Consider the following 25119-nt stretch of genomic DNA (forward strand, 5'->3'; position numbering starts at 1 on the left):
GGTCTGTTCCCAGGATATATTGCCTGCTGCTGGAGTCTCTTGATCCGCTCTTGGATTTCTCTGTCATCCTTAGAGTTTTTTGCCACTGGTTTTGTTCCTCTGTGAGGGGATTTTTCTGGAAGACACCTTCTTTGGCACTGTCTGGTGCTGGCGGCATCATGGCTAGTAGAAGGGGTTGCCCATACAGTACCATCAAACATGACCTCCCGATCCAACATCCACAGAGGAACTCCAGCAAGGCATCAGTCTCAGGAGGACAACAGTGGGATTGTGATAGTGAAAAGAGGGCAAATCCATTTTATTTGCATTAAATGGGTATGAATATTGTTGGAATATTCACATTGTTTACCTGTTTTAGATATCTTGGTTTCCATTTACAAAGGTACGTAAAAGCACAAAGGACTTCTTGGGGCAGAAGATGTAAAAGAGAACTTTTACAGTACTATTTCCTGTACCTATAAATGCTTTTGTGAATGAGTCACACACTTTTGTTTTAATTTTAAATGCTAATCAGAATGTCCTTCATCTGATTTTTTGGGAGGAATTTATGAGAACACACTATATTTGTACTTCTCTGTGCTCTAAATTTCCTGTCACCTCTAACTCTATGCTTTTCTTGAACCAGTCTATAGGTTGCACGAGAAGAGCCTTGGAAGTGAATGCAAATCTAACAACTCATCAGGTAAGTTAGGGAACAAGTTTTAACTTATTTTCATGTTATTTGTTTGACAGACTATTTGACCTTTGATGCTCATTTTATGCGTGAAGTATCAATTAATAGCTGGGATCAGGACTCGAGTGCCTGCATCATCGAGTCATGGAAATAATGCTGATTAGGCTAGTGCATATTTACAGACTTTAGAAAATTCAGAAGCAGACGATTTTTCAACCAAAATAATTTTTGGGTTGAAACAGAATAATAGCGAGCGAGTCAATCTCTTTTTAGGTAAAGCATAAATGGCTGACAGGGCAGCTGTTTTGTGTTTGATATGTTAATTGCCGTGATTACGGGCATATTGCCTCCTTGCAGCTAAGTCCACATCAGGAAGTGACAAGTATCAAGAGGCATAAAAAGTTTGTCTTTAGTCATCATTAAACAGCACCACACACCATCCCTCCCTCCAGAAAGCTATTTGCTAACTGTGACGCAAGGGGTGAGCTTTTAGAGCATGGGTACTCATAAACTTTCTCTTGAGGGCCAAATTTACAGTGTGGTTTGTGGCTGAGGGCCGCACCGGTGGCGGCGGGGTCAGAGGGGGAGAGGCGGGGCTAAAAAAAAAAAATTGTGACCATGAGGTTGAACACAGGTCCCTGCAGCAGATGCCTTCGTCCACTGAGCCACCAGACCCGGTATACACACATCTCTCTCTCCCCCCTTCCTCCCTCTCCCCCTCCCTCTACCTCCCCCCCATCCCCATCCCCCCTCCCTCTCCCTCCTCCTCTCCCTCCTCCTTCCCCCTCCCTCTCTCTCTCCCCCTGTCTCTCTCTCCCTGTCTCTCTCTCTCCCTGTCTCTCTCTCTCCCTGTCTCTCTCTCTCTCTCTCTCCCTCCATTGCCCTCCCTCCATCACCCTCCCTCCATCACCCTCCATCCGTCTCCCCCCTCTTTCTCCCCCCTCTGTCTCCCTCCCTCTGTCTCTCTCCCTCTGTCTCCCTCCCTCCCTGTCTCCCTCCCTCCCTGTCTCCCTCCCTCCCTGTCTCCCTCCCTCTCCCTCTGTCTCTCTCCCTCTCCCTCCCTCTCCCTCTGTCTCCCTCCCTCTCCCTCTGTCTCCCTCCGTCTCTCTCCCTCTGTCTTTCTCCCTCTGTCTCTCTCCCTCTGTCTCCCTCCACCTCCCTCCCTCCATCTCCATCCCTCTCCCTCTGTCTCTCTCTCTCTCCCTCCCTCTCCCTCGGTCTCCCTCCCTCTCCCTCTGTCTCCCTCCCTCTCCGTCTCCCTCAGTCTCCCTCCCACTTCCTCTGTCTCCCTCTGTCTCCCTCCCTCTGTCTCCCTCCCACTCCCTCCGTCTCCCTCTGTCTCCCTCCCTCTCCCCCCCCTCCCTCCCTTTCCCTCCCTCCCTTTCCCTCCCTCTCCCTCCGTCTCCCTCTGTCTCCCTCCCTCTCCCTCTGTTTCCCCCTGTCTCCCTCCCGCTCCCTCCCTCTCCCTCCCTCTCCCTCTGTCTCCCTCCCTCTCCCTATGTCTCCCTCTGTCTCCCTCCCTCTCCCTCCGTCTCTCTCCCTCTGTCTCTCTCACTCTGTCTCCCTCCCTCTCCCTCTGTCTCTCTCCCTCTGTCTACCTCCCTCTCCCTTCCTCGCCCTCTGTCTCCCTCCCTCTCCCTCTGTCTCCTTCCCTCTCCCTCCCTCTCCCTCTGTCTCCCTCTCTGTCTCTTTCCCTCTGTCTCTCGCCCTCTGTCTCCCTCCATCTTCCTCCCTCTCCCGCTGTCTCTCTCCCTCCCTCTCCCTCTGTCTCCCTCCCTCTCCATCTCCCTCCCTCTGTCTCCCTCCCTCTCCCTCCCTCTCCCTCCGTCTCCCTCTGTCTCCCTCTGTCTCCCTCCCTCTTCCTCCCTTTCCCTCCCTCTCCCTCTGTCTCCCTCTGTCTCCCTCCCTCTCCCTCTGTCTCCCTCTGTCTCCCTCCCTCTCCCTCCCTCTCCCTCTGCCTTCCCCTGTCTCCCTCTGTCTCCCTCCCTCTGTCTCCCTCCCTCTGTCTCCCTCCCTCTCCCTCCGTCTCCCTCTGTCTCCCTCTGTCTCCCTTCCTCTCACTCCCTTTCCCTCCCTCTCCCTCCGTCTCCCTCCATCTCCCTCCCTCTGTCTCCCTCTGTCTCCCTCCTTCTCCCTCCCTCTCCCTCCCACTCCCTCTGCCTTCCTCTGTCTCCCTCTGTCTCTCTCCCTCTGTCTCTCGCCCTCTGTCTCCCTCCCTCTCCCTCTGTCTCCCTCCCTCTTCCTCCATCTCCCTCCGTCTCCCTCCCTCTCCCTCGTCTCCCTCTGTCTCCCTCTGTCTCCCTCCCTCTCCCTCCCTCTCCCTCCCCTTCCGTCTCCCTCCCTCTCCCTCCCTCTCCCTCCATCTCCCTCTGTCTCCCTCCGTCTCCCTCCCTCCCTCTGTCTCTCTCCGTCTCCCTCCCTCCCTCTGTCTCCCTCCGTCTCCCTCCCTCCATCTCCCTCCCTCCCTCTGTCTCCCTCCGTCTCCCTGCCACTCCCTCTGTCTCCCTCCCTCTCCCTCCCTCCCTCTGTCTCCCTCCGTCTCCCTGCCACTCCCTCTGTCTCCCTCCCTCTCTCTGTCTCTCTCTGTCTCCCTTCCTCTCCCTCCCTCTGCCTCCCTTACTCTCCCTCTGTCTCCCTCCCTCTGTCTCCCCCAGACTGTGCCTCTTTGTCTCCCTCTCTCTGTCACCCTCTGTCAGCCTCTGTCTCCCTCCCTCTCCCTCTGTCTTCTTCTCCCTTCCTCTGTCTCCCTCTCCCTCCCTCCGTCAAACTCTGTCATCTCACCCGTGTGTGTGTCAGCCCTCAGCCCGGTCTGAGACAGCTTCCCAGCGTGCACACACAGCCGCACTCGAGTACTTCACAGGTCTTTAAAAGACCATGTGCATGTTAAAAAGCTTTGTTGTAGTTCACCTATTAGGCCCCTGCATCTCCACTTTGACAATCACTGGAATCCCCCGGCCCCCACAGAGCAGAGTCTCAGAGTCCGGGCTGCTGCAACCGGCAGTGTTTGCTAACACTATTTAATTTTTTTTTTAAAACACAGGTAGGATGTCTGCAAAGTCCGAGGGCCGCCAAGGAAGGCTTGCCGGGCCGCTGGCGGCCTGCGGGCCGTACTATGAGTAACTGTGTTTTAGAGAGTAGTGCAGCTCCCACAGATGAAGTGGTTGCTGCAGCATTTATGCCACTCAAAGCTGGTGCAGCATTTATGATGCTTTCTGCTACAGACCAAGGTCCATATGTATCATTCTTTCATGCAAAGCAACGCAACGCAACGCAGCAAGACTACTTGCTCCGCCGCATGAAAGGGAGAGGGCAGGAATGCACCATGTCAATTAAAATATTGTGCATTCCTGTCATCTGCCTGTGCTGATGCACAATTAGCAGTTTAGTGCCAACGTGGACACCCCTGCGCCATGGAGCAAGGGTGCCTACATTGGTGCACTGACTAAATATCGAGGGACAGAATGTCGACTGTCCAGAATATCGATTCAAAAATATCTAGGGACAGAATATAGAATCCCTATCTACAAACAGGTAAGTACTAAAATATCGAGTACAAAATATCGATATTTAAAATATACTTAACTAAAATATCGAATTTTTTAAATGTATTAAAAATAATATAAAAGTAAGTAAATAATAAACACAATTAAATAAAACATAGTTACAAAATGTAAAAAAGCTTAAAATGTAAACATAATAAATATATATTTACTTAATAATATAAAATAATTATTAATCTTAATTATAAAGAGGCCGATTCCGATCCGGTAAAAAGGCAGTACGAATAGTCGTACGAGTACGAGTCGTACGACTCGTACCAGGTAAACTCATCCTACAACCTAGGAAGTACGATTCGTACAGAAAGCCTTTTTCTGTACGAATCGTACAAAAGACCATACAGCTAAAAAATACCAACGATTCTGATCCGGAACTGCTTGTACGCGACGTCCGCACGTATTTGAGCAGAGTTTTCCGGCCCAGCAAGTACGATTCGTCCAAACGTCACTACGTACCACGCTTTGATTACGGGAGCGAAAAACTGCCGGGAAAGCTGAACCCTACGCCACGGAGCCCCGTACGCGACGTACAGCTATAAACCCCATCGTACGTGTCATCCCGGTCCTCTTGGCCTACGGCCTGGTGCACCGCACCTGACGCACACGCCGCAGAAGGTGAGAACAACACCCAGGGGCCAGGGTGGGGGTGAGGGGCAGGAAACATTCCCATACTCAAACCCAAACCTATAATATGGAGGCCATACATTACCACCTGGGACTGGTCACTTGGGGGGCATGTCCAGCAACCCGTGCGTACCGCAACAATGGAAGTGGATGTGTACGGTGCGTACCACACATACCCCTATGGCACCATGACAACAGTGGTACGGACCGTACCCACGCTTGAATGCGTGGGTACGGTGCGTACCACACGTACCCCTATGGCACCATTACAACAGTGGTACGGACCGTTCCCACGCATACATGCATGGGTACGGTGCATACCCCTACGGCCCCATGACAACTCATGTACGGACCGTACCCACGCATGTATGCATGGGTATGGTGCGTACCCCTACGGCCCTTGACAACTCAGGTACGGACCGTACCCACGCATACATGCGTGGGTACGGTGCGTACCTCTACGGCCCCATGACAACTCAGGTACGGACCGTACCCACGCATACATGCGTGGGTACGGTGCATACCCCTACGGCCCCATGACAACTCAGGTACGGACCGTACCCACGCATGTATGCGTGGGTACGGTGCGTACCCTTACGGCCCCATGAAAACTCAGGTACGGACCGTACCCCCGCATACATGCGTGGGTACGGTCCGTACCACAAGTACCCCGTTACAGCAGCAGTACATTTTGGATACGAGGCGTACACACGCCAGGAATGTGGGCATAGAGGAATGGCCCAGCATGTTACCGTCATATTGTGTGTGTAGGTCCTGGCCAGCAGTGTACAGCTCCAAGGGGGTGCGTGAGTGGGTGCATATGACTCCCAGCAGTGTCCAGACATTTGAGGGGTGGGTGCAGAGGACCCCCAGCAGTGTCCAGGCATATGAGGGGTGGGTGCATATCACTACCAGCAGTGTCCAGACATATGAGGGGTGGGTGCATATCACTACCAGCAGTGTCCAGGTATATGAGAGGTGGGTGCAGAGGACTCCCAGCAGTGTCCAGGCATATGAGGGGTGGGTGCATATCACTACCAGCAGTGTCCAGGTATATGAAGGGTGGGTGCAGAGGACTCCCAGCAGTGTCCAGGTATATGAGGGGTGGGTGCAGAGGACTCCCAGCAGTGTCCAGGCATATGAGGGGTGGGTGCATATCACTACCAGCAGTGTCCAGACATATGAGGGGTGGGTGCATATCACTACCAGCAGTGTCCAGGTATATGAGGGGTGGGTGCATACCACTGCCAGCAGTGTCCAGACATATGAGGGGTGGGTGCATATCACTACCAGCAGTGTCCAGACATATGAGGGGTGGGTGCATATCACTACCAGCAGTGTCCAGGTATATGAGGGGTGGGTGCAGAGGACTCCCAGCAGTGTCCCACTCCCAGAAGGATGTCTTTCACACACTGCATGACACACCACATGTGGGTGTGAGGACATATAACACATGCATACCCACCCATGGCGGATGCAGCACAATACACACCCTTATTGCATGCCAACAGACTGTATAGTCATGGAACTGCATACAAAACTAAGATAGCCAAAGGGAACACACACTGTCACGCACATCCCAGGACTGATAGGAATGTCCAGGTGCTGGTCCAGCCACCAAGATGTTGTCTCTCATGGAAGGAATAGGGTTCAATGCCACTAGATACAATGCCCACAATTGTGAGTCATGTGCCCAAATACCCTGCATAACACGTGCCATTTGTGTGTTAGGCCGTGATTACAAACATGCATAGTGCTGAAAAGGGGCAATTGGTCCCTGATGCCATTCCTACATACCCAAAACACAAGTACAGTGACTGGCAAGGATGGCACAGACGATTCAGCATGACACATCGGTGAGCAGGCATGGCCATCGTTGAAGGGATCCGTCACCAACAAAGGATATGTTGACACAGGTCAGCACAACAATTGTGCAACTGTTTGCAGGGAACATGTCAGGTGCCACAGAGGAAGGAACACTCCGTGGGACAATCTCTCAAAACCAAATGAACACACACTACCAATGATTATTTGCACAGACATTGTGATGGCACACAGATACCATGGTCCACCTCATGACCATCATACAAAAACATTACTCAGAACCCTAACACATTACCAGAACACCAACTTCATGAGCCTCATCACCAACATCAAGTACCTGAAAGGCAATAGTGTTGAAACTAAAACTTTATTCATCCCACAAAAATAATAAAGTACGAAGACAATATATACAAAGGCCAATGGCCAGTCCAGTTTTTCGAGTCCAAGGGTGGATGTAAGCGACCGTGTCCACCCCTACCTTGCCTCCACAAAGTAACCTCAAGGTTTGTCGACCGGGGGGGTGCATCATCTGTGGGTGTACCAGGCACCGCAGGGACAGGAGGGGGTTGGGTAGGTGTGGTGGGTGCAGGGCTGGACGTCTCCACCACAGGGGGTGGGGCAGCGCCAAAGGTGGAGGTGAGCTCGGCGCTGCACACTGCTGCCAGGGCGTCGGGTGTCCAGAGTAACCCCTGCACCGGAAGAAACCCCAGGGCCAACGGAGGGGGGGGTTGCCGAGGTATGGGGTGCAGCGCTATTTGGGGAGGGGGTGGACATGGGGGACTCAACTCCCCTGCCCGGGGACTTCCTCGCCCGCTTGCGGGATGGTGTCACAGTGGGGCTGAGGGCCAGACCAGCCATGTAGCTGTCCTTTGGTGACAGTTTGGCAGGGGAGCTAAGGGGAGTGGTTTTGGAGGAACTGGGTTGTGAGGACCGCGGACTCTGACTGTGGCTGCGTGGCTGCCGCGTGCCCCCAGACCCTGTGGGTGTGACTACATCCCCCTGAGTGTGCATGCCAGGAGGTGTGTGCTGTGCCTTACTTGGGGGTGTGCTGGATGTGTCTGTTGGGGTGCGTGCCCGTGACTGTCTGTGTGTGTGTTGGTCCGGCATGGGAGAGGGCAGTGTGGATGGGTCCGGGGTAGGGTGAAGGACGGAGCGCCGCAGGAGAGAAACTGCTTCCGTCAGTGAAGAGTCCATGGACCGCAGAATCCTGCTTTGGGCAGACATCGTTGATGACATGCCCTCCACGAACGACACCAACTGTGTGAGCAGTTTAGTGTTTTCATGGAGGACATGCAGCACCGATGCCTGACCAACCTGCAACTGCCGCAGTGTGTCCACAGACTCTTCACTGAGGGCAGCAGGGGTGACAGGGGCAGGGGGTGCGGTGCCTGGTCCGAAGGAGACACGGTGGGACCCTGCACGGACAGAAGGGACGGGAGCAACTGGGGGGGTGTAGATGTCAATGGAGGAGGCGGGTACAGATGGTGGGATGCTGCCAGTTGTTGTTGCATCCTCCGCCTCCTCAAGGAGGTCAGCGTCGGACCGGTCGGTGTCATAGATGCTCTCGCCTCCAGACAGGTCCTCCGACTGGCTCCCCTCGCTCTCCGTGCCACTGGCTCCTTCTGCCTCCACAGCACTGGTGGCACTGTCGCTGTGTCCCTCCTCAAGGTCCATGCAGGTGTCTCCCTCGCTTGCGGATGATGATGCTGTGGGCAAGGAGAAGAAACCAAAATGCATCAGTCACCTGTATACATCTGACACATGAGCACAAGAACAATTGGTCACAGTGCATATCAGGCAATGCATCATGAGTAACAGCTAGATTACTCCGCACATATGTAAGCCCTGTACTGCCCAGTTGGTAGACCCACCATGCCACTTGGACACCAGGAAAATAAATACACAAAAGGCCACAACTTGAATGAGAAATACACTGAGAAGCTAGTGTCTGTGAACCGGTGAGCACAGCAATACAATTAAGTCATGACACCTCTTGTTTACCCTGAAAGAAACAGTAGTGGTGCACTCAAGGTAAACTAACACACCTCAATACTCAAGGTGTCACCACACTCAGCGCCCTGTAAGTTCTTTGGAACCCAAAACAAACAAATGTTGGTACCTTGGGACTCACAATACTTTACTCAATCTACATGTTTTGAATGTGCCAATTGTCCATTTTGTGATAAGAACACTCATGTGCCTGCATGCAATATGTTGCACAAGGCAGTGCACACAAAAGTACATTGACACTGTCATTGAAGAAGCTAGCACCTTTTCTGAGAAGCCACTGTTAGAAATAAATGGTGTTGCTGAAAGTACATATACATGGGCCCACGGAGGTCGGGATGTCTTGACACCCGTTCGTTTGTATCACCGACAAATAAGGAGTCTCACAAAATCAAGACCACTGTGGGAACATGTATATGGAGAATCTGCAACACCATTTAATTAGAACTGTGGCTTCTTTGAAAAGGTGACAGCGTGTTCCATGAAAGTGGAAATGTCGTTTGGTGTGCGCTTCCTTGGTAGACTATTTTCATGAAGGCACATCATTGTCTTTAACACAAATCATCCAATTTCCACATTTAAAACATGAACAACTGTTGACAAGTGCTGTGAGTGCCAAGGTACAATTTTCGAAGAGTAACAACTTGAATCATGTCAGTTGTCACCAGGCCATCCGTCACCTGATTACACAGTTGCCTACACATATCACCTATTGCCTGTCATCTGGAGTGGCACACATGTCCACACCCAGGACAATGCATAAGCTAATGGGCCTGCAATTGGGTGGAAAAAAAGCCCAGCTGTACTGTGTGGACACCCTCATGACAAGCCAGAATGTACACACAGATGTCAGCACACAAAGTCACAACTGCGTAGCATCGGAACCACACACAGGTGCAAACAATGTATGAGCAGGATACATATTTGTCAAAAACTGACACAGGCTTCAAAGCACGAACATTAAGCACTGGCCAACATCACGGGGGCACTGCACGTTGATTTTCTGTACAGCAAATTATCACACACAAGTCAGACCTGGCAATGAAAAATCTGAGTTGCACATGTATACCCCTCCCTCATACCCCCCATACCTGAGTCAATATGACTGATACCGATCAAGAAGTGACACCTCTCATTCATGGTTACAATAACTGTGCTTGAAAACTTGCTTCATTGACACAACATCACCTCGTGGGGCTGGCAACATATATTTGTGACAAACAACCATCAACAGACTGTTGTGAATAGCCACACAGGCACTGCCCAGTGTGAGTATGCACCAGCAAAATGGTGTATCCCTGTCCAGTGGACACATGTAGCACCCATTTGAAAAATAAAAACTAGTCCAGGGAACAATGCCACAGAGGCAGACCTATGCTGAACCCACAGTGAATGTGCACAGTGTTGGATGACACACATGATTAGGAGGGCGGGCTGTCTCAGGGGACTGTAGTGGGCACACTGCTCCGTGGTCCTGGAATGAGCTGACTGTACCATGTTCAACCGTCATGGCACTATGCATATCTCCCACTCATGCACATCATGTCTGAGTCCACAACATTGGGCATGCATGTTGCAAGGGTGTTCAGTTGAAATCTTACACTCCTATGTTGAGAATCATCATCAGTGACAACAAATATGGACCACCAACATAGTGAACAGGTCATGGTACAGGCAAGGTACCAACACAAGTCACAGACCACCCTCCCACATGATGCAGAAAGCTATGTGCACTTAAATTTACTGGCACCCTAGATGACCATGTGCAAATGTGATTACACACAGACCAGGGGACACATGTCAAGGAGGGGAAGGGATGAAAAATAGCTCCAGGTGACATTGGGGAACAGAAAATGCACTACACATATAAACTCTGGGAGTGTACTCATGCAAAATAGCACTTCCTAAAGCTGGCGACACATAACACGACAAAAAGCCATGTACCTACCCCCTCCTTGCTGCAGTCTCTATCGAGGTCAGGGAAGACCACCACCAGGACACGTCTCATGTGGGGGGTCAGGCGTCGGCGGCCGCCGTGGTGGCGAGGAGGGTCGAGCTCTAGCTGGACCCGGGCGATCCGACGGGTCCAGCACCGGATGTCTTGCCACCTCTTGCGGACCTGTGGCAGCTGCCGACTACGCTCCCCCGCAGATCGCACGGCCCTGACGACGTCGTTCCAGATCACTCCCTTCTCGTAGGCAGTTACCTGTCAGGACGACAAAGTGGCACAACATCAATACACCTGCTTCATGTCCCAGAGACACACATCAGAACATCTTTTAAATGTTGAACAGGGCATAGGAGGCTGACATGAATAGCCTCATCCACAAGAAAATGACCTGTGTGCAAGTGCCAATGCAGTACATGGCATTGGAAGTCAACAGGTGGCATGAGGGGTGCAAAACACTCACTGATCATGTCACACACTGTGTAGCACATGCAACAGCAGGCTGATGGGCAGCATGTGCCCAGCAGTCACATGTCCCACTCCACTGACGCACCCTCAGCAGACTAGACAGACACACCCAGGCACAGATCACTCGCCAATCATTGACAACAGCGGATACAACCCTCACTCTGCACATGTGCCATTTGCCAGTGAAGAGTCACAAATGTCGTGCTAGCTCTGCAAGTCAGACACAAAGCACGGCTCACTTGTCACATCAGATGGGTAGATCTGTTGCCTCCGCCATGCAGCTGTGGTGCAACACTTCACCCACATGACAAGGAACATTCACACGCATCAATGTCCATGAGGTCGTAAACATCATTTGTACACTCTCACCACAGGTCCACTCAACTCATACACATCTGTGTGTACAGTAACCTGGCACACCGGGGGGACCACTGAATCACCTCAGGACCACATGAAAAAAAGCCACAAAGGATTTGCCAGGCTGAATGTGTCATGCACTATGCAGTGAAAGTCACTGTAAGCACAATGCAAGTGAGGAGTACACACAGGAACTACAGAATGCTCTGCATGAGAGACATAAGCATGACTCCCCCCCCGGGACACACTCTAAACAACATTGCATGTGTGTCCCACCTGGACACAATATTAACAGTCACACAACAGGTGCATAGGCAAAGCTAGTGGACTCAGCCCTCACCTGCTCCCCTGGTCTCCCATACAGGCTGGGGTACTTTGGGAGGAGGACGTTCAGCAAGGCCTCATTCTCCTCAAGGGTGAATGGCTGGGCCCTCTCCACAGCACGTGACATGGCCAGGGGAAGCAGAGACAGCAGCAATGTTGTCGACGGAAAGTTGTGCAAGCAAGTGCCCTCTCATGGGTTCTGGCTGCCTTATATCTGTCTTGCTGAGGGGCACTCATTTTGAGGAGTACATAGTGATTGGTCTGAATCATTTGCATCGTACGTTTACTCCAATCCCTTTAAACATACACCAGTGACAGCATTTGCATCCTTCTAATTTTGAGCATCATGTCAAGTCAACAACCACTTTGCAACATTGTATTTTGTGGCCAACTGACTTTTCCAGGACACCTGATGAAAAAATTTGAACTGAAAACTCTGTCTCCATAACAACCAGCATGCATTTTGGGCCTAATACTTGTCCCTTATGTGTCCCCTATGTAAATTTGAAATCCACACACAGGTACGGTGGGTTTCACACGTACCCCTATGGCACCAGTTGTGTTTGATATGTACATTTGACATTCCATGTGACCTGTGCGTGTGCCTTGCAGTCAGCTGTGTGGATGAGATGACATACTTCCAATGCAGCTATGTGGTTGTGTGTCACTCCGGTCATATCTGTGGCTCTTCACTCAGACTGGACCCCAAATCATTTCAGGGCATGTCATGTAGACTTGACAATCAACAGGTGTATCAGGCTTTTTGTAGGAGTGCCAGCAAGCTGGGATCTGTGTCCTGGATGTATTGCACACATCCGACTCCATAGTTACCTGATGTGTATTAGCAGTGTAGCATGTGCTATGTTCATTGACATTGATGTTGGCCGACTCTCAATCTTCATTCTTCAAAACTATGTTTTGCAGGGCACCACCTGTCCCAAGACTAATGCCAGACTTGGCTGCCATGAGGGAACGTGCCTGCATCCGCCGTTACAGATTTACTCAACAGTTGATTGAGGACTTGACAAACAAGCTGGCACCACACCTCCAACCGCAACACAGGTATCCTACTGCGCTGACCCCCAAGATGAAGGTGATGGCAGCCTTACATTTTTTGCCACAGGTATGTTTCAATTGACCATAGCTGATGTGGGTTGGATGTCACAGACTATGTTCAGCCGTGTCCTGCGTGATGTTTTAGCAGCCATATTGGAGCACCTTGATGAATTCATCAAATTTCCTACTCCAGAGGGGTTGACAGATGTCAAGGGTGATTTCTATGCCCTGGGTGGGATGCCCCATGTAATTGGGTCCATTGATGGTACACATGTGGCTTTTGTACCACCACAGGCACAGGAACAAGCCTATCGCAACCGCAAACATTACCACTCGATAAATGCACTTGTGGTGTGTCTTGCTAACATGCTGATTTCCCATGTCTGTGCACGTTTTCCAAGATCAGCACACGATGCCTACATCATGAGGCGTAGCAGGGTGCCACAAATGATGCTGCGGCTGCACAACGAACGAGCATGTCTTGTTGGTGGGTATACTCTTTTTGACCTATGTGTTGCGGTATCTTTGTCTCTTACGGCATCTCCTGACCCACTTATTTACATGATGTTTCCATGTAGGGGACTCTGGCTATCCCAACATGCCATGGCTGATGACACCTCTCAGCAACCCGAGAACAGCTGCAGATCACCGGTACAACAATGCACACGGGCAGACCAGGCGAGTGATTGAGAGGACGTTTGGACTCCTGAAGTGCCGATTCCGGTGCCTGGACAAGACAGGCGGGTCCCTCCCTTATGCCCCAGAGAAGGTCTGCCAAATCTTCATCATGTGCTGCATGCTGCACAACATGGCAGTTGAGAAGGCAGTGCCACTCATCCTGGATCCGGATGAGCAGGAGCATCCACCCGTGGAGGATCAAGGGCTTGTTCACAAGGCTAGTGATGAGGAGGAGGAGGGGGATGATATCCGGAGTCAGCTCATACGCAACTTCTTCTCATAATGGTGAGTCACTGGGTATGAGTGTGCAAGCTTGTAGCATTGAGTGGCATGTGTTGCAATGTGTGTGTCCAGCTGACTGAATGCAAAGTGACTTGGATGTGTGTTCTGATGTGTCACTCGAGTGATGATGTCATGCAACACAGTTTTGCAGAGAGACTTGATTTGCAATTTACATGTGTCCAACATTGTTCATGTTTTGTAAATGTCCATGTGTGCGGTGAGAATTGTTTTACGTGACTCCTCGTGTGTCTGTCATTGACAGGTATTTTGCGCCTGTTGTCTTCTCGTGTCATCGTTGTCCTGCTATTCCTCGTGAGGATTGCAACGTGTGCTGAATCAGCGTTCCATGCACGGACATGTGGAAATGTCAGTTTGGGTAAGGATTGCAGCAAGGCTTTTTGGTGGTGGTACAGGTTGGGAATGTGTGGTGACTGTTCTGTGCATGTTGTGGTACCATGCATACATGTCTTCTCACCATGGAGCATATAACATGTAGCATCACTCCCATGACATGATAGTCACCCTTCTTGACAGTCATCTGTAGTGGAGTATGGTGTCTGATGAAGGCATCAATGTGTGTGAAACTTGCCTCTGAAACATTGCAGATGCTACGGGTGGACATAGTGGGGGACATCCCAACAACATGCTCTATGGTGAATTGCAGCCTCTCCGTGTGCAGCAGGATGTGTTTGGCTCATCCCCTTACCTTGTGTGCCAGTTCATTGGGATTGACATCATCCGTGTTGTGAAGGGGGGGTCCAGCGTATGTCCCACATGTTCTGTCAACTGACCTGTGAGTCTGTTAATATGGATGCATATCCCTTTGTGTGTGTATGTGGAATAAAGGTGTTCAGCACAATCCAAAGTGCCTCATCTCTGTCACTGCAGATCTCTTACCAGTTTGCATGCGTCATCTATGGCATAATTGACAAAGATTGAGCATATGAGTGTATGTGTACTGTGGCAACATGCATGCAGTGCTTTATGGCTAATGATCTCTATTGTGCATGAAGTACCTGGTTGTGTATGTATTTGTGCAGGTTGCTCCCCACAACTGGACGTGAATGCCTGCTGAGGGTGTGTCTCCTTTGCGCATCTCCGCATTTAGTTGCGTGATACAGTGACTGTAATTTATGGTGATTGATCATACATTTCCTGGGAGTGACCCATGAGTGACCTGACAATCCTTCCTTGACACACCTGTTGCACTGTGCCTTGCAGACCTCCTTGTCTTTGTGTGTTGATTTTTGCATAATTTCTAACCCCTTCCACCTGCTGCTGCCTCACCTGCGGCCCCGCCACTCCGAGTGCCCCGATTCTGCAACCCCCACGCCTCAAAAATGCTCAGCCCTTCCCCTCCACCCATTCAAAATGCAGCCAGCAGCTTTTCTGTGCCACTGTAGCCCCAGCGCCGTGCCAAAGGCAGGACCGTCTGCGCCTGCAACATGCACAGTGCACGACCCTCTAGTCTTTGCATGACCCACGTCACACAACAGGCTCATGCTGCAGCCACTCTCCAAGCAATGTCCTCGTGACAATCATCCGCCTGCCATCAGGCAACCCCTAAGCACACACACGACACCTTCGCATGCTGAGTGTGCTACTCCAACTGCCTACACAGCGCTGCCCAGCCTACCAGACCCTGTCAGAACAACCAGGTAATGTGCCTCCTACTCCACACCCGCTCCATCCACCAGCACGCCATTGGACTCTGTTATCTCCTCAACACTACAGCCCCACACATCACCTTCATGACAGTAACCTGGACAAAAGCATCCTCAGCACATGACGTCTTCATTGCCATCTCAGACGGATACAAGATCACGCGCAGGGACGCCAACACCAATCCCGGGGGCTGAATTGCTATTTATTCACAAGTACGCCCTCAGAGTCACAAATCCGGGTTCGCAGCAACTCCCTGGCAACCCTCGGAGTAACACTCATCTACAGATCTGCAGGCCTACATCCACAATTGCGCTAAGCCATCAACACGTACATCTGCACGCAAGCCCTCACCTCCACAGGCTATATGTGGCTGGGGGCCAGTATCTTCTTGCTGGAGGGGAACCACACCACCATCCATCATTGGTCCTTCAACATTTGAATCCACATCTCCAACAAGCAACACAGTGCCACACACCCCGCTACCGATCCCCCAAAGATGCTTGATGTAAGTCGCCACAGACAAGCTGTGTGGGACATTCAAAACAACACCACCGCCACACCCTGCAACCTCACGCACTGAATCAGCAACTGATCCAACAATCTTGCCACATTGCCAGACTTTCCTGTGAAGCACAACAACAGTTAAGGCACCTGGGACAAGGCAGACCTACTGGACTCCTATCGACCTAGCCGGACTCTTGTGCAAACCTTGCAACACAAAGAGACATCATTTTCCTTACAGCCCTGGAAAACACCGCACACAGCCATCACCATATCATCAGCAAGGACAAGTGGAGATACTTCAGATAGTGCCGAGACACCCAAACACATGACATCTAGGAGCTCATCAGCATTGTGAGTGAACTGACAGCAGATCTCCATCCAAGACACCCCGCCCTTGCAAGGCAGATCCCATCCCTTGCAACTTTGTACCACTGCAAGCTCATGGCCGTACACAACAGCCTTGGCACACAGAGGCAGACAGCACTATTATCCGCTGGACAAACCCCCCTCAGGTCCTGGACTCCCGTCAGCAGCAAGTACACAACCGGGCTCATGTGCACAATCCACTCTGGCTCTCCATCAGGCCCCTTCCCACACAACATCTCAACCACATCATTCCCCATCCTTGAAGACCATGTCCAGCACGTCATGAATGTCTCCTTTGAGTTTGCCACATTCCATGGGTGCAGGAGGCATGCAGAGCCCCAGGCCCTTCTTAAACAACGGACGGCAGTACCGCAGGATCTCCTGGTACATCACCCTGCTTCCCTACCCAGCAAATGTCATCAGGAAGACACTCAACAAGCAACTGACCAATTTCCTCCATGCAACCAGCTCCAGCCAACCGGCACCAGACCGTCTTCCACAGTAATCACACCACTGCAACCATCATCATTGCCACCACCAACGACTACTTTGCCCTGCTCATCAATGGTGAGGCCACCACCCTTGACCTCTCAACGCCATTGTACACCATGTGCTACCACACTGTCAGCTCACACATCTCCAACACTGGTATCCAGAGGAGGGCCCAGGATTAAATCAGAAAGTAGCTCACCAGCAAGGCCCAGGGAGTCTGCCTCCACCCTGCAACATGTAGTACACTGGGGTCATCTGGCACATTCCACAGGGCTCTTCTCTCAACGTGACGATCTTCAATGTCTCCATGACCCCCCTCTCCACCATCACATGTGCACACAACCTCATCATCAGCTCGTATGCCATTGACACCCAGCTGCTCCTCAAACTCACCAAAGAGCCAGCCATTGCCAGATGCAAACTTCAAGAAGGCATGAGATCCATTGATGGATGGCTGAACATCAGCCACCTGAGACTGGACTTGGACAGGACAGAGGTCATCATCTGATGATTGTCCCCTTATGGCTGGGTCAACTCCTTGTGTCCCACTGGTCTGTGCACCGCACCAGCACCCAGTGGCCACGCATGCAAGCTGGTGTTCATCATGGACCCATCGCTCACAATTAACATGCAACTCACCACCATCTGTACCTTATGCTGCAACACCCTCCACATGCTGCTAATGACCCACAGATAGATCCACTCCAAGGCAAGCCAGACCGTCCCCCTGGTCCAGGACACCAGCCGGCTCAACTACAGCACCGGCCTCTACGGAGGACAACAGCAAAGATGCAGGAGAACTTATCCACATCCAGGGTGCATCCGCACACCTCATCTGCAACATCCCCCGCCCCAGCCACATCACCGTCCACCTGAGATAGGTACAATGGCTCACTGTGTGCAGCAGGATCACCTTCAGACTACTCAACCACACTCAGGAGGCAGTCCACAACCCCAGACCCAAACCAACCTTGGACGTGTGTCATCCAACACCCCGTTGGCCCAACTCCATGCAGCCCACCTTGCCCTGGCCACCATTCATCACATCCACATAAAGTCTGCATGCAGGAGATAGTTCTCCCACCTCGCAAAACAGACCTGGTACTCCCTCCCCGGGCACATCAACATGACCCATGACCTCTACACCTTCATGTAACTCTTCCAAATTGGTCTGTCTGAGCAATATAGCAAGCCCCCCCTCAGCAGCTTGAGGCCATCACGGGTGAGTATTGGGCACCATGTCTGTATTTTGGGATACATTGTGACCCATGTGTGTCCTCGACCGGACTCAGATCCAAGTGTATGGATGGCTGGAGTTAGTTCCACACTCAGGCATACTTTGACATATCCCCACACGTATGTTGTGGACTCATGCTAAATGACTGCAACATAAAATTACAATTATAAATGTACCAGGTGCTGCAGGGGCTTGGACACCAGAGGGTCCAGGTCGGTCAGGGTCATCCGCGTAGTGTTGAGAGGCGTCGCTGCCGGTGGGATCAGGTTCCTTCCGAGCCTGGGACTGTGATTCTTCACCCCCATTGTTGGGGTGAGATCCATCACGTTGCCCTGTGTGTGAGAGACAGACAATGTTAATGCTGTTTCATGCAACATGCATGTTTCATACACATTCAAGTTGGCACTGTTCCTCCAGGTAGTTGTATGTGCCTAGCATTCTCCTCAATGTTCACTTGTGTATGGGTATGTTGTGGGGGACAGATTGATATGTTCTCCTGAGTCTTTGACATGTCGATTTGTGGCTTGGGTGCTTCTTCGGCTATGTATTGGTCTTGTTGTGTTACATGTCCATTGTGACAGTGGGTAAATCCATTGCCTGTCCTGGTGGTGTCTGCTTGTGTAAGGGGTGTGTGTGACAGGGCCTGCTGATGGGTGTAGTGTGATTTGGCACTGGGGCTCGCAGGTGATGTAGCTGTCCCCCCATGGAGCATGCTGCCATGACAGTGAGTGTGAGTTCCTGTCCTAGCTATGTGACCTTGTTGTCTTGGTGTTTGTGTTTGCACTGGTCACAGGAGGGCCTTGTGCTGCCTACACCAGGGCCAAGTGTGAGCTATCCTGTCAGTACTTTCCCAATCCTGTGCATTGCGCATGGTGCATGGGTATGTAGCTGGGCCATATGGGATGAGGGCAATTGTGTCTGATTTAGAATTCAAACATGCGTTTTGTGACACCCACCCTCCCAGCATACCAGACATCCATTCTTGGGTTGGTGCTTCGTGTAGCATGGGACATAGCATGGCCTTGCTTTCTCAATGGGGCATACACATGTTATTGGCATTGGCGTTGTTTTTGACTGTGGTTCTGGCCGGTGAGGGCTTGGGGGTAGTTGCGTGCATTTGGTGTAGTTGGGGTGTGGATGCCATTACCCCCATGTTACGTAAGTTGTTTGTGTACTCACCAGGCTCTGGAAGTCCTTGAAGTCCATGTACTCCCACCGGCTGAAGCATAGCCATCACCTTCTCCTCCCAGGGATGACAATGTACTGGTCTGCGGGGCGCACCACCTCCAGTGATGTTGCTCTGGGCGTGGTCTTCATTCATTTTTCTCTTGACCGCCCTCCGCAGATCGTACCATCTGGCTTGGCATTCGGTCCTGGTCCTTCTGATGGTGCAACAGCATTCACCCTATCGAAGATCCTCTGCCACAGGCGTGATTTTTCAGCTATGCTGGTCTGTCTGACCAATGTTCCAAACAGCTGTGGCTCGACTCTGATGACTTCATTGACAAGGATCTCCAGCTACTCCTCCCTTGTGATTTTTGGATTCTTGTCTGTGGGCATGGTGTGGGGTGAGAGTGTGGATGGTTGTGGGTGTGTGGGTCTGAATGTGATGGTGTGGGTCTGAATGTGGAGAGGGGGTATGTGTGAAGGAGGGATTGTGAAGGTGTATATGTTAAGGTAGATGGGTGCAGTTGTTTGTGTGTGCTCTGTAGCTGCATTGAGTCTGTTGCAAAGGCTCATGGTTTGTGTGTGTGGGCCCTTTTTATTGGTCCATTTGTGGGTGGAGCTCAGTTTGAATTTTTGGTGGGTGTGTTATATGGGGTGGTTGTGAGTTTGGCACTCTGTTTGCCTGTTTGGATCTGTCCAGGTCAGTCCTTTCCATCTTTTGTGCAGTGTAGACGTGTTTTGTGGTGTTGTGCGAGTTGAATAGCTCCTGCTGTTTTACAGTGTCCGTGGTTCAGTACGGTACAGGGGTACGAGTCGTACAGCCACACACCCCTATTCGTTGTGGATGTACGGTGCGTACACAGACATTGCTATGTATGGTGCCTACACCCCATTGCTTATGTACGGTGCGGCTGCGTACACCGCCATTGCTTATATACGGTGCGTACCCGCAAAATCGCGTATGTACGGTGCGTACCCGCAACATCCGCCGTACATACGCGAAGTTGGGGGTACGCACCGTACATTCGCACTGGGGTATACACCATACCTACGCACTGGGGGTACGCACCATACATTCGCACTGTGGGTACGCACCGTACATTCGCACTGGGGGTACGCACTGTACATTCGTGCTGGGGGTACAGTGTGTACCTACGCGCTGGGGGTACACACCGTACATTCGCACTGGGGGTACGCACCGTACATTCGCACTGGGGGTACGCACAGTAAATTCCCACTGGGGGTACGGTGCATACCTACGCGCTGGGGGTACGGTGCGTACCTTTGTGCTGGGGGTACAGTGCGTACCTACGCGCTGGGGGTACGGTGCGTACCTACGTGCTGGGGGCAAGTGCGTACATACGCGCTGGGGGTACGCACCGTACATACGCGTTGGGGGTAGCACCGTACATTCGCACTGGTGGTACACACCGTACAGTCGCGCTGGGGGTACGGTGCGTAAAACTTCGCTTCGTAGTGGGCAAAGTCATTCCCCGTGTTAGGGACGTTTTCCGTACGAATCGTAAATTGTAAAGCCGGTCCGGATCGTACTAGTACGGTCGGACTTCATTTTTACGATTTGTACGGAGAAGTGTCCTGGTCCGTCTCATGCAACTTTTCCCGCTACGATTCGTACGGATCGGGCCGACCCGTATGTACTTTTTCCCGTACGGATCGTACTTCACGGGTCGGACGTGACTTGTACGATTCGTACATAAAAAAAATCCGGATACGAGTCGTACGGGAAAAAAAAATACAGGATCGGAATCGGCCCCAAAATATTTACCACATTATGAAAAAAAATATTTACATATATATAAATATACCTATTATATAAATATAAAAATAAATAATATATAATAATTAAAATAATTAAATGAATACTTTTTATGTTAATTAATAATGTACACTACATTAAATATAACAAAATTAAAAAGATTGCATAGCTAAGGGAATAAAATTAGTATTAACACTCCAACAAGTGCAAAAGTAGATAATTTGTTGGATAGCGGGTGGGTACAAATTACTATTCCCACTCCAGTGAGTGGAACAGTAGGGAAAGTGTTGGATAGTGAGAGGGTAGCAATTACTATTCCCACTCCAGCGAGTGGAACAGTAGGAAAGTGTTGGAGAGCGCGAGGGTAAAAATTACTATTCCCACTCCAGTGAGTGGAACAGTAGGGAAAGTGTTGGATAGTGAGAGGGTAGCAATTACTATTCCCACTCCAGTGAGTACAACAGTAGGGAAAGCGTTGGATAGCGGGTAGGTAAAAATTACTTTTCCAACTCCAGTGAGTGGAACAGTAGGGAAAGCGTTGGATAGGGGGAGGGTAAAAATTACTATTCCCACTCCAGTAAGTGCAACAGTAGGGAAAGCATTGGATAGCGTAGGGGTATAAATTACTATTCCCACTCCAAGGAGTGCAACAGTACGGAAAGTGTTGGATAGCGTAGGGGTAAAATTACTATTCCCACTCCAGAGAGTGCAACAGTAGGGAAAGTGTTGGATAGCGTAGGGGTAAAAATTACTATTCCCACACCAGAGAGTGAAACAGTAGGGAAAGTGTTGGATAGCGCAGAGGAATAATTTAGTAGACCCAGTCCTACAATTTAATTAAAATTAATTAAAAAAAAAAAAATCATTATTTACATTTATTTTACCTCCCACTATTTTCCACTATAAACGCCACCTCCAAAATTCCAAAATATTAATAAATTAACATAATTATTTAACATTTAATCAATTAGCTAATCACAATTAACAAAAATATAAAAACAATGATCTATAAATTAATTAACACAATTAACAGTATGAAATAACTGATTAAATATTATATAAATATTAATAAAAATGTATTTTCAAATATTATAATAAACACCATACTCCCCTATAAACGCTCAACACACGCCTAAAAAACATTTAAAATAATGAACATATTAATACATTAATTATCAATAATTAATATTTAATTACTAATTAATAAAAATGTACACAATTACATATCAATTAATTAAAAGCTTTTATTAATAACTTTTTATATATTTATTAATAAATTGATTAACTTAATTAGCAATATTATTATTAACCATAAAATTATTATTTTTTTTTTTATATTTGTTATTTAAATTAAATTACTTCCCACCCTATTCCCCTATAAACCCACAACCCGCTACGGAACTAATATACGCAAAAAAGTGTTACCAATATTAATCATTAACCATAAAATTATTAATTAATAAATTAATTATTAATTTTAATTTTAATTAAATTACTTCCCACCCTATTCCCCTTTAAACCCACTACCCACTACAGAATTAATATACGCAAACATTAATTACCAATATTAATTATTAAACAATAAATTATTAATTAATAAATTATTATTATTTTTAAATTTAAATTAATTTACTCCCCACCCTATTCCCCTATAAACCCACAACCCGCTATGGAACTAATATACGCAAAAATTAATTAACATAACATTTATTATCTTAAAAAAATTGTAACATACATCAAAATAATATTATATACCTTTACCACATATACTAACATATAATATCATTTACAAAAATTTCATATAATATTCTATATTATGGAATTCTATATTATAACATACTATATAATGACATTCGATATTTCTTACCTATATGTCGATATTATTTCCAACTATATTATGTCTATTCTATATTCTGTCCTCTCGATATTTTTGAATCTATATTATGTCCTCTCGATATTTTTTATTCTATATTTTGGGCGTTTACCACCTACATTACAGGCCGGATTATTGTTGTGCAGGAAGGGACATCTTCCTCCACAAAAACAATCCTTAGAGTCATATTCCTCTTTCTAAGTGTGCAGCAGAATGTAGCACACTTACAAAGTGGAAACAATGAGGATAAATAAAGATATTTCCCCTCATTGTGCTTCTGGTGGGAAGATGTACAATTTTGACACATTCCAAGGTCTACCAGTGATGCTAAGGTTCCGATTCCGATCCGGTCGGAAAGAACTCCGACCGAGCCGGATCTGGAGTGTTTTCCGACAGTCCTGCAGTCCGACCGAGCGAGTACGATGCGGCCGTATGCTGCCGGACTCGTTTCAGTCGGACTCCCATTGAAGTCAATGGGAGCCGGTCCTACAACGCGTCCATGGGCTCCCATTGACTGAATGGGTACATCTCGCGCAAGGGCGCCCCTTACAGTGGGTACGCGTCGGTGCCATCCGCACCGTACATGCCTGTGTTAGGTGGACCCTTGGGTCTCCCCCTGTGTCCGAGTCGTAGGGCTGCGGGTGACAGTGGGTCCGACGCAGACCCCCAAAGGCAACCACCCGGACGTTTTGCGAGCCGGACACTAAGGCTCGCACAGGCTGTCCGACGTGTGCATCGTACTGGCTCGGTCGTAAATCGCATCCATTGCACGCCACGGTTAGCTTACGACCGAGACGTACGGAGCGGTTCGGAACCGGAAACGACTCGGTCGGTGAATTTCACATAGCTCGCATCGTACTTGCTCGCTCGTACAGCTGTATGAGTCGGGCGGAAAACACGCATACGGCTCGTAGTTTTTCCGGCTGGATCGCGTTTGGTGTCCTTACGACCCGGATTGGAATCGGCCCCTAAATATGGAAATGTTTCAGAATACATGGGTAGAAGCTTGCGGAGACCCACACTTCACTCATGTAACGCCCACACCAAGTAGAGTAATGCAAGTCTTCTGAGCTATGTGTAAGTGAAATCTAGATATCACACTTGATATATAATAGGATACATGACTGTTTAGCAGATTACATTGATCTTTTAGTCAACGTGCACATGTATCAGTAAGTTTCTAAATATTAAAACAACAATTCTCACTTTATCAAAGCACTAAAACATTTCTTAATAGCATACGTACATCATTTCTCAAATATTTATTGTGTCTTTAAAAATATATTGCGCATTTCTCAAAGAAAAGTTTCACACCAAGTGAAGCTAGCTCAACAACTCTCAAGAGTCATTCTGCACTATTAACCCTCCACAATTTTAAACACAGCATGTTCAAAGAAATACAGCACCATCACCATATACATTACATTTTCAACAGTCTTAAAGATATAGATCACCATGTAAACATCTATGTGATTTCATAATAGATATAAAGCTTAAGGCCATCTTTCCAAAAATACTACTAATACTAATATGTACTTCTCTACATGTTTAAGTAAACTCAAGAGTCTCCTCGTACATAAAAATATCTGCAACCAGAAAAACCATATCTCACCATGTAAACATAAGCAAACCAGCCATATAAGGTAAAAAACACATTGACAAACACGTCCTGATGCATACCTAACAAGTATTACTAGTCTATAACTCATATACAGGTGCAGCACATTTTCTTATCTTTTATTCATGACTACACTACTCCTGATTAATAATGTGATTAAAAGTACCATAATTCTCAGAATGCAAATAACATAGATCTGTTCTGCACATGATGCTGAGACATTTAAAAAATTACCTTTTTAAAGGCATTGCTCATTGTAACTTTCAACAGTACTAACATCTCAAACACATACTCGCTGCTAGATACAGTTCACCTGATATATTTTTTTTCATATCACTGCGATGCTCTTTTTTTTAATCAAACTCCCATATACATCTTCATTTCTACCGTAAATGTTTTAAATAATTATAAAGTTATGTACATACAAGTGAATTGAGTTTGCAGATAATGGTGCCGATCACGATCCGGCAAAAAAAAGGCCCGTACGACTCGTATCCGGTCTCTTTACCGTACGAATCGTACAAGTGCCGTACGAACTGGCAATCACGATTCGCATGGTAAAAAGACCATACGAACCGCACTGGGAACCATTCCCCACACGTCCCCGGGTCGGAAAATGTGT

General features: G+C 48.9%; 1 protein-coding gene across 2 annotated transcripts in view; it reads left to right on the forward strand.

Annotated features, from left to right (window-relative positions):
* LOC146812984 (killer cell lectin-like receptor subfamily B member 1B allele A) overlaps positions 1-25119 on the forward strand; it is an 866152-nt gene that overhangs the window by 512370 nt on the left and 328663 nt on the right. For both annotated transcript variants that reach the window (XM_085620007.1, XM_085620008.1), the window contains exon 4: positions 626-682. In XM_085620007.1, the coding sequence (XP_085476133.1) occupies positions 626-682 (57 nt within the window). The remainder of the gene's footprint in view (positions 1-625; positions 683-25119) is intronic.

This window comes from Triturus cristatus, chromosome 7 (assembly GCF_964204655.1).
Source record: "Triturus cristatus chromosome 7, aTriCri1.1, whole genome shotgun sequence".
Lineage (NCBI taxonomy): Eukaryota > Metazoa > Chordata > Amphibia > Caudata > Salamandridae > Triturus > Triturus cristatus.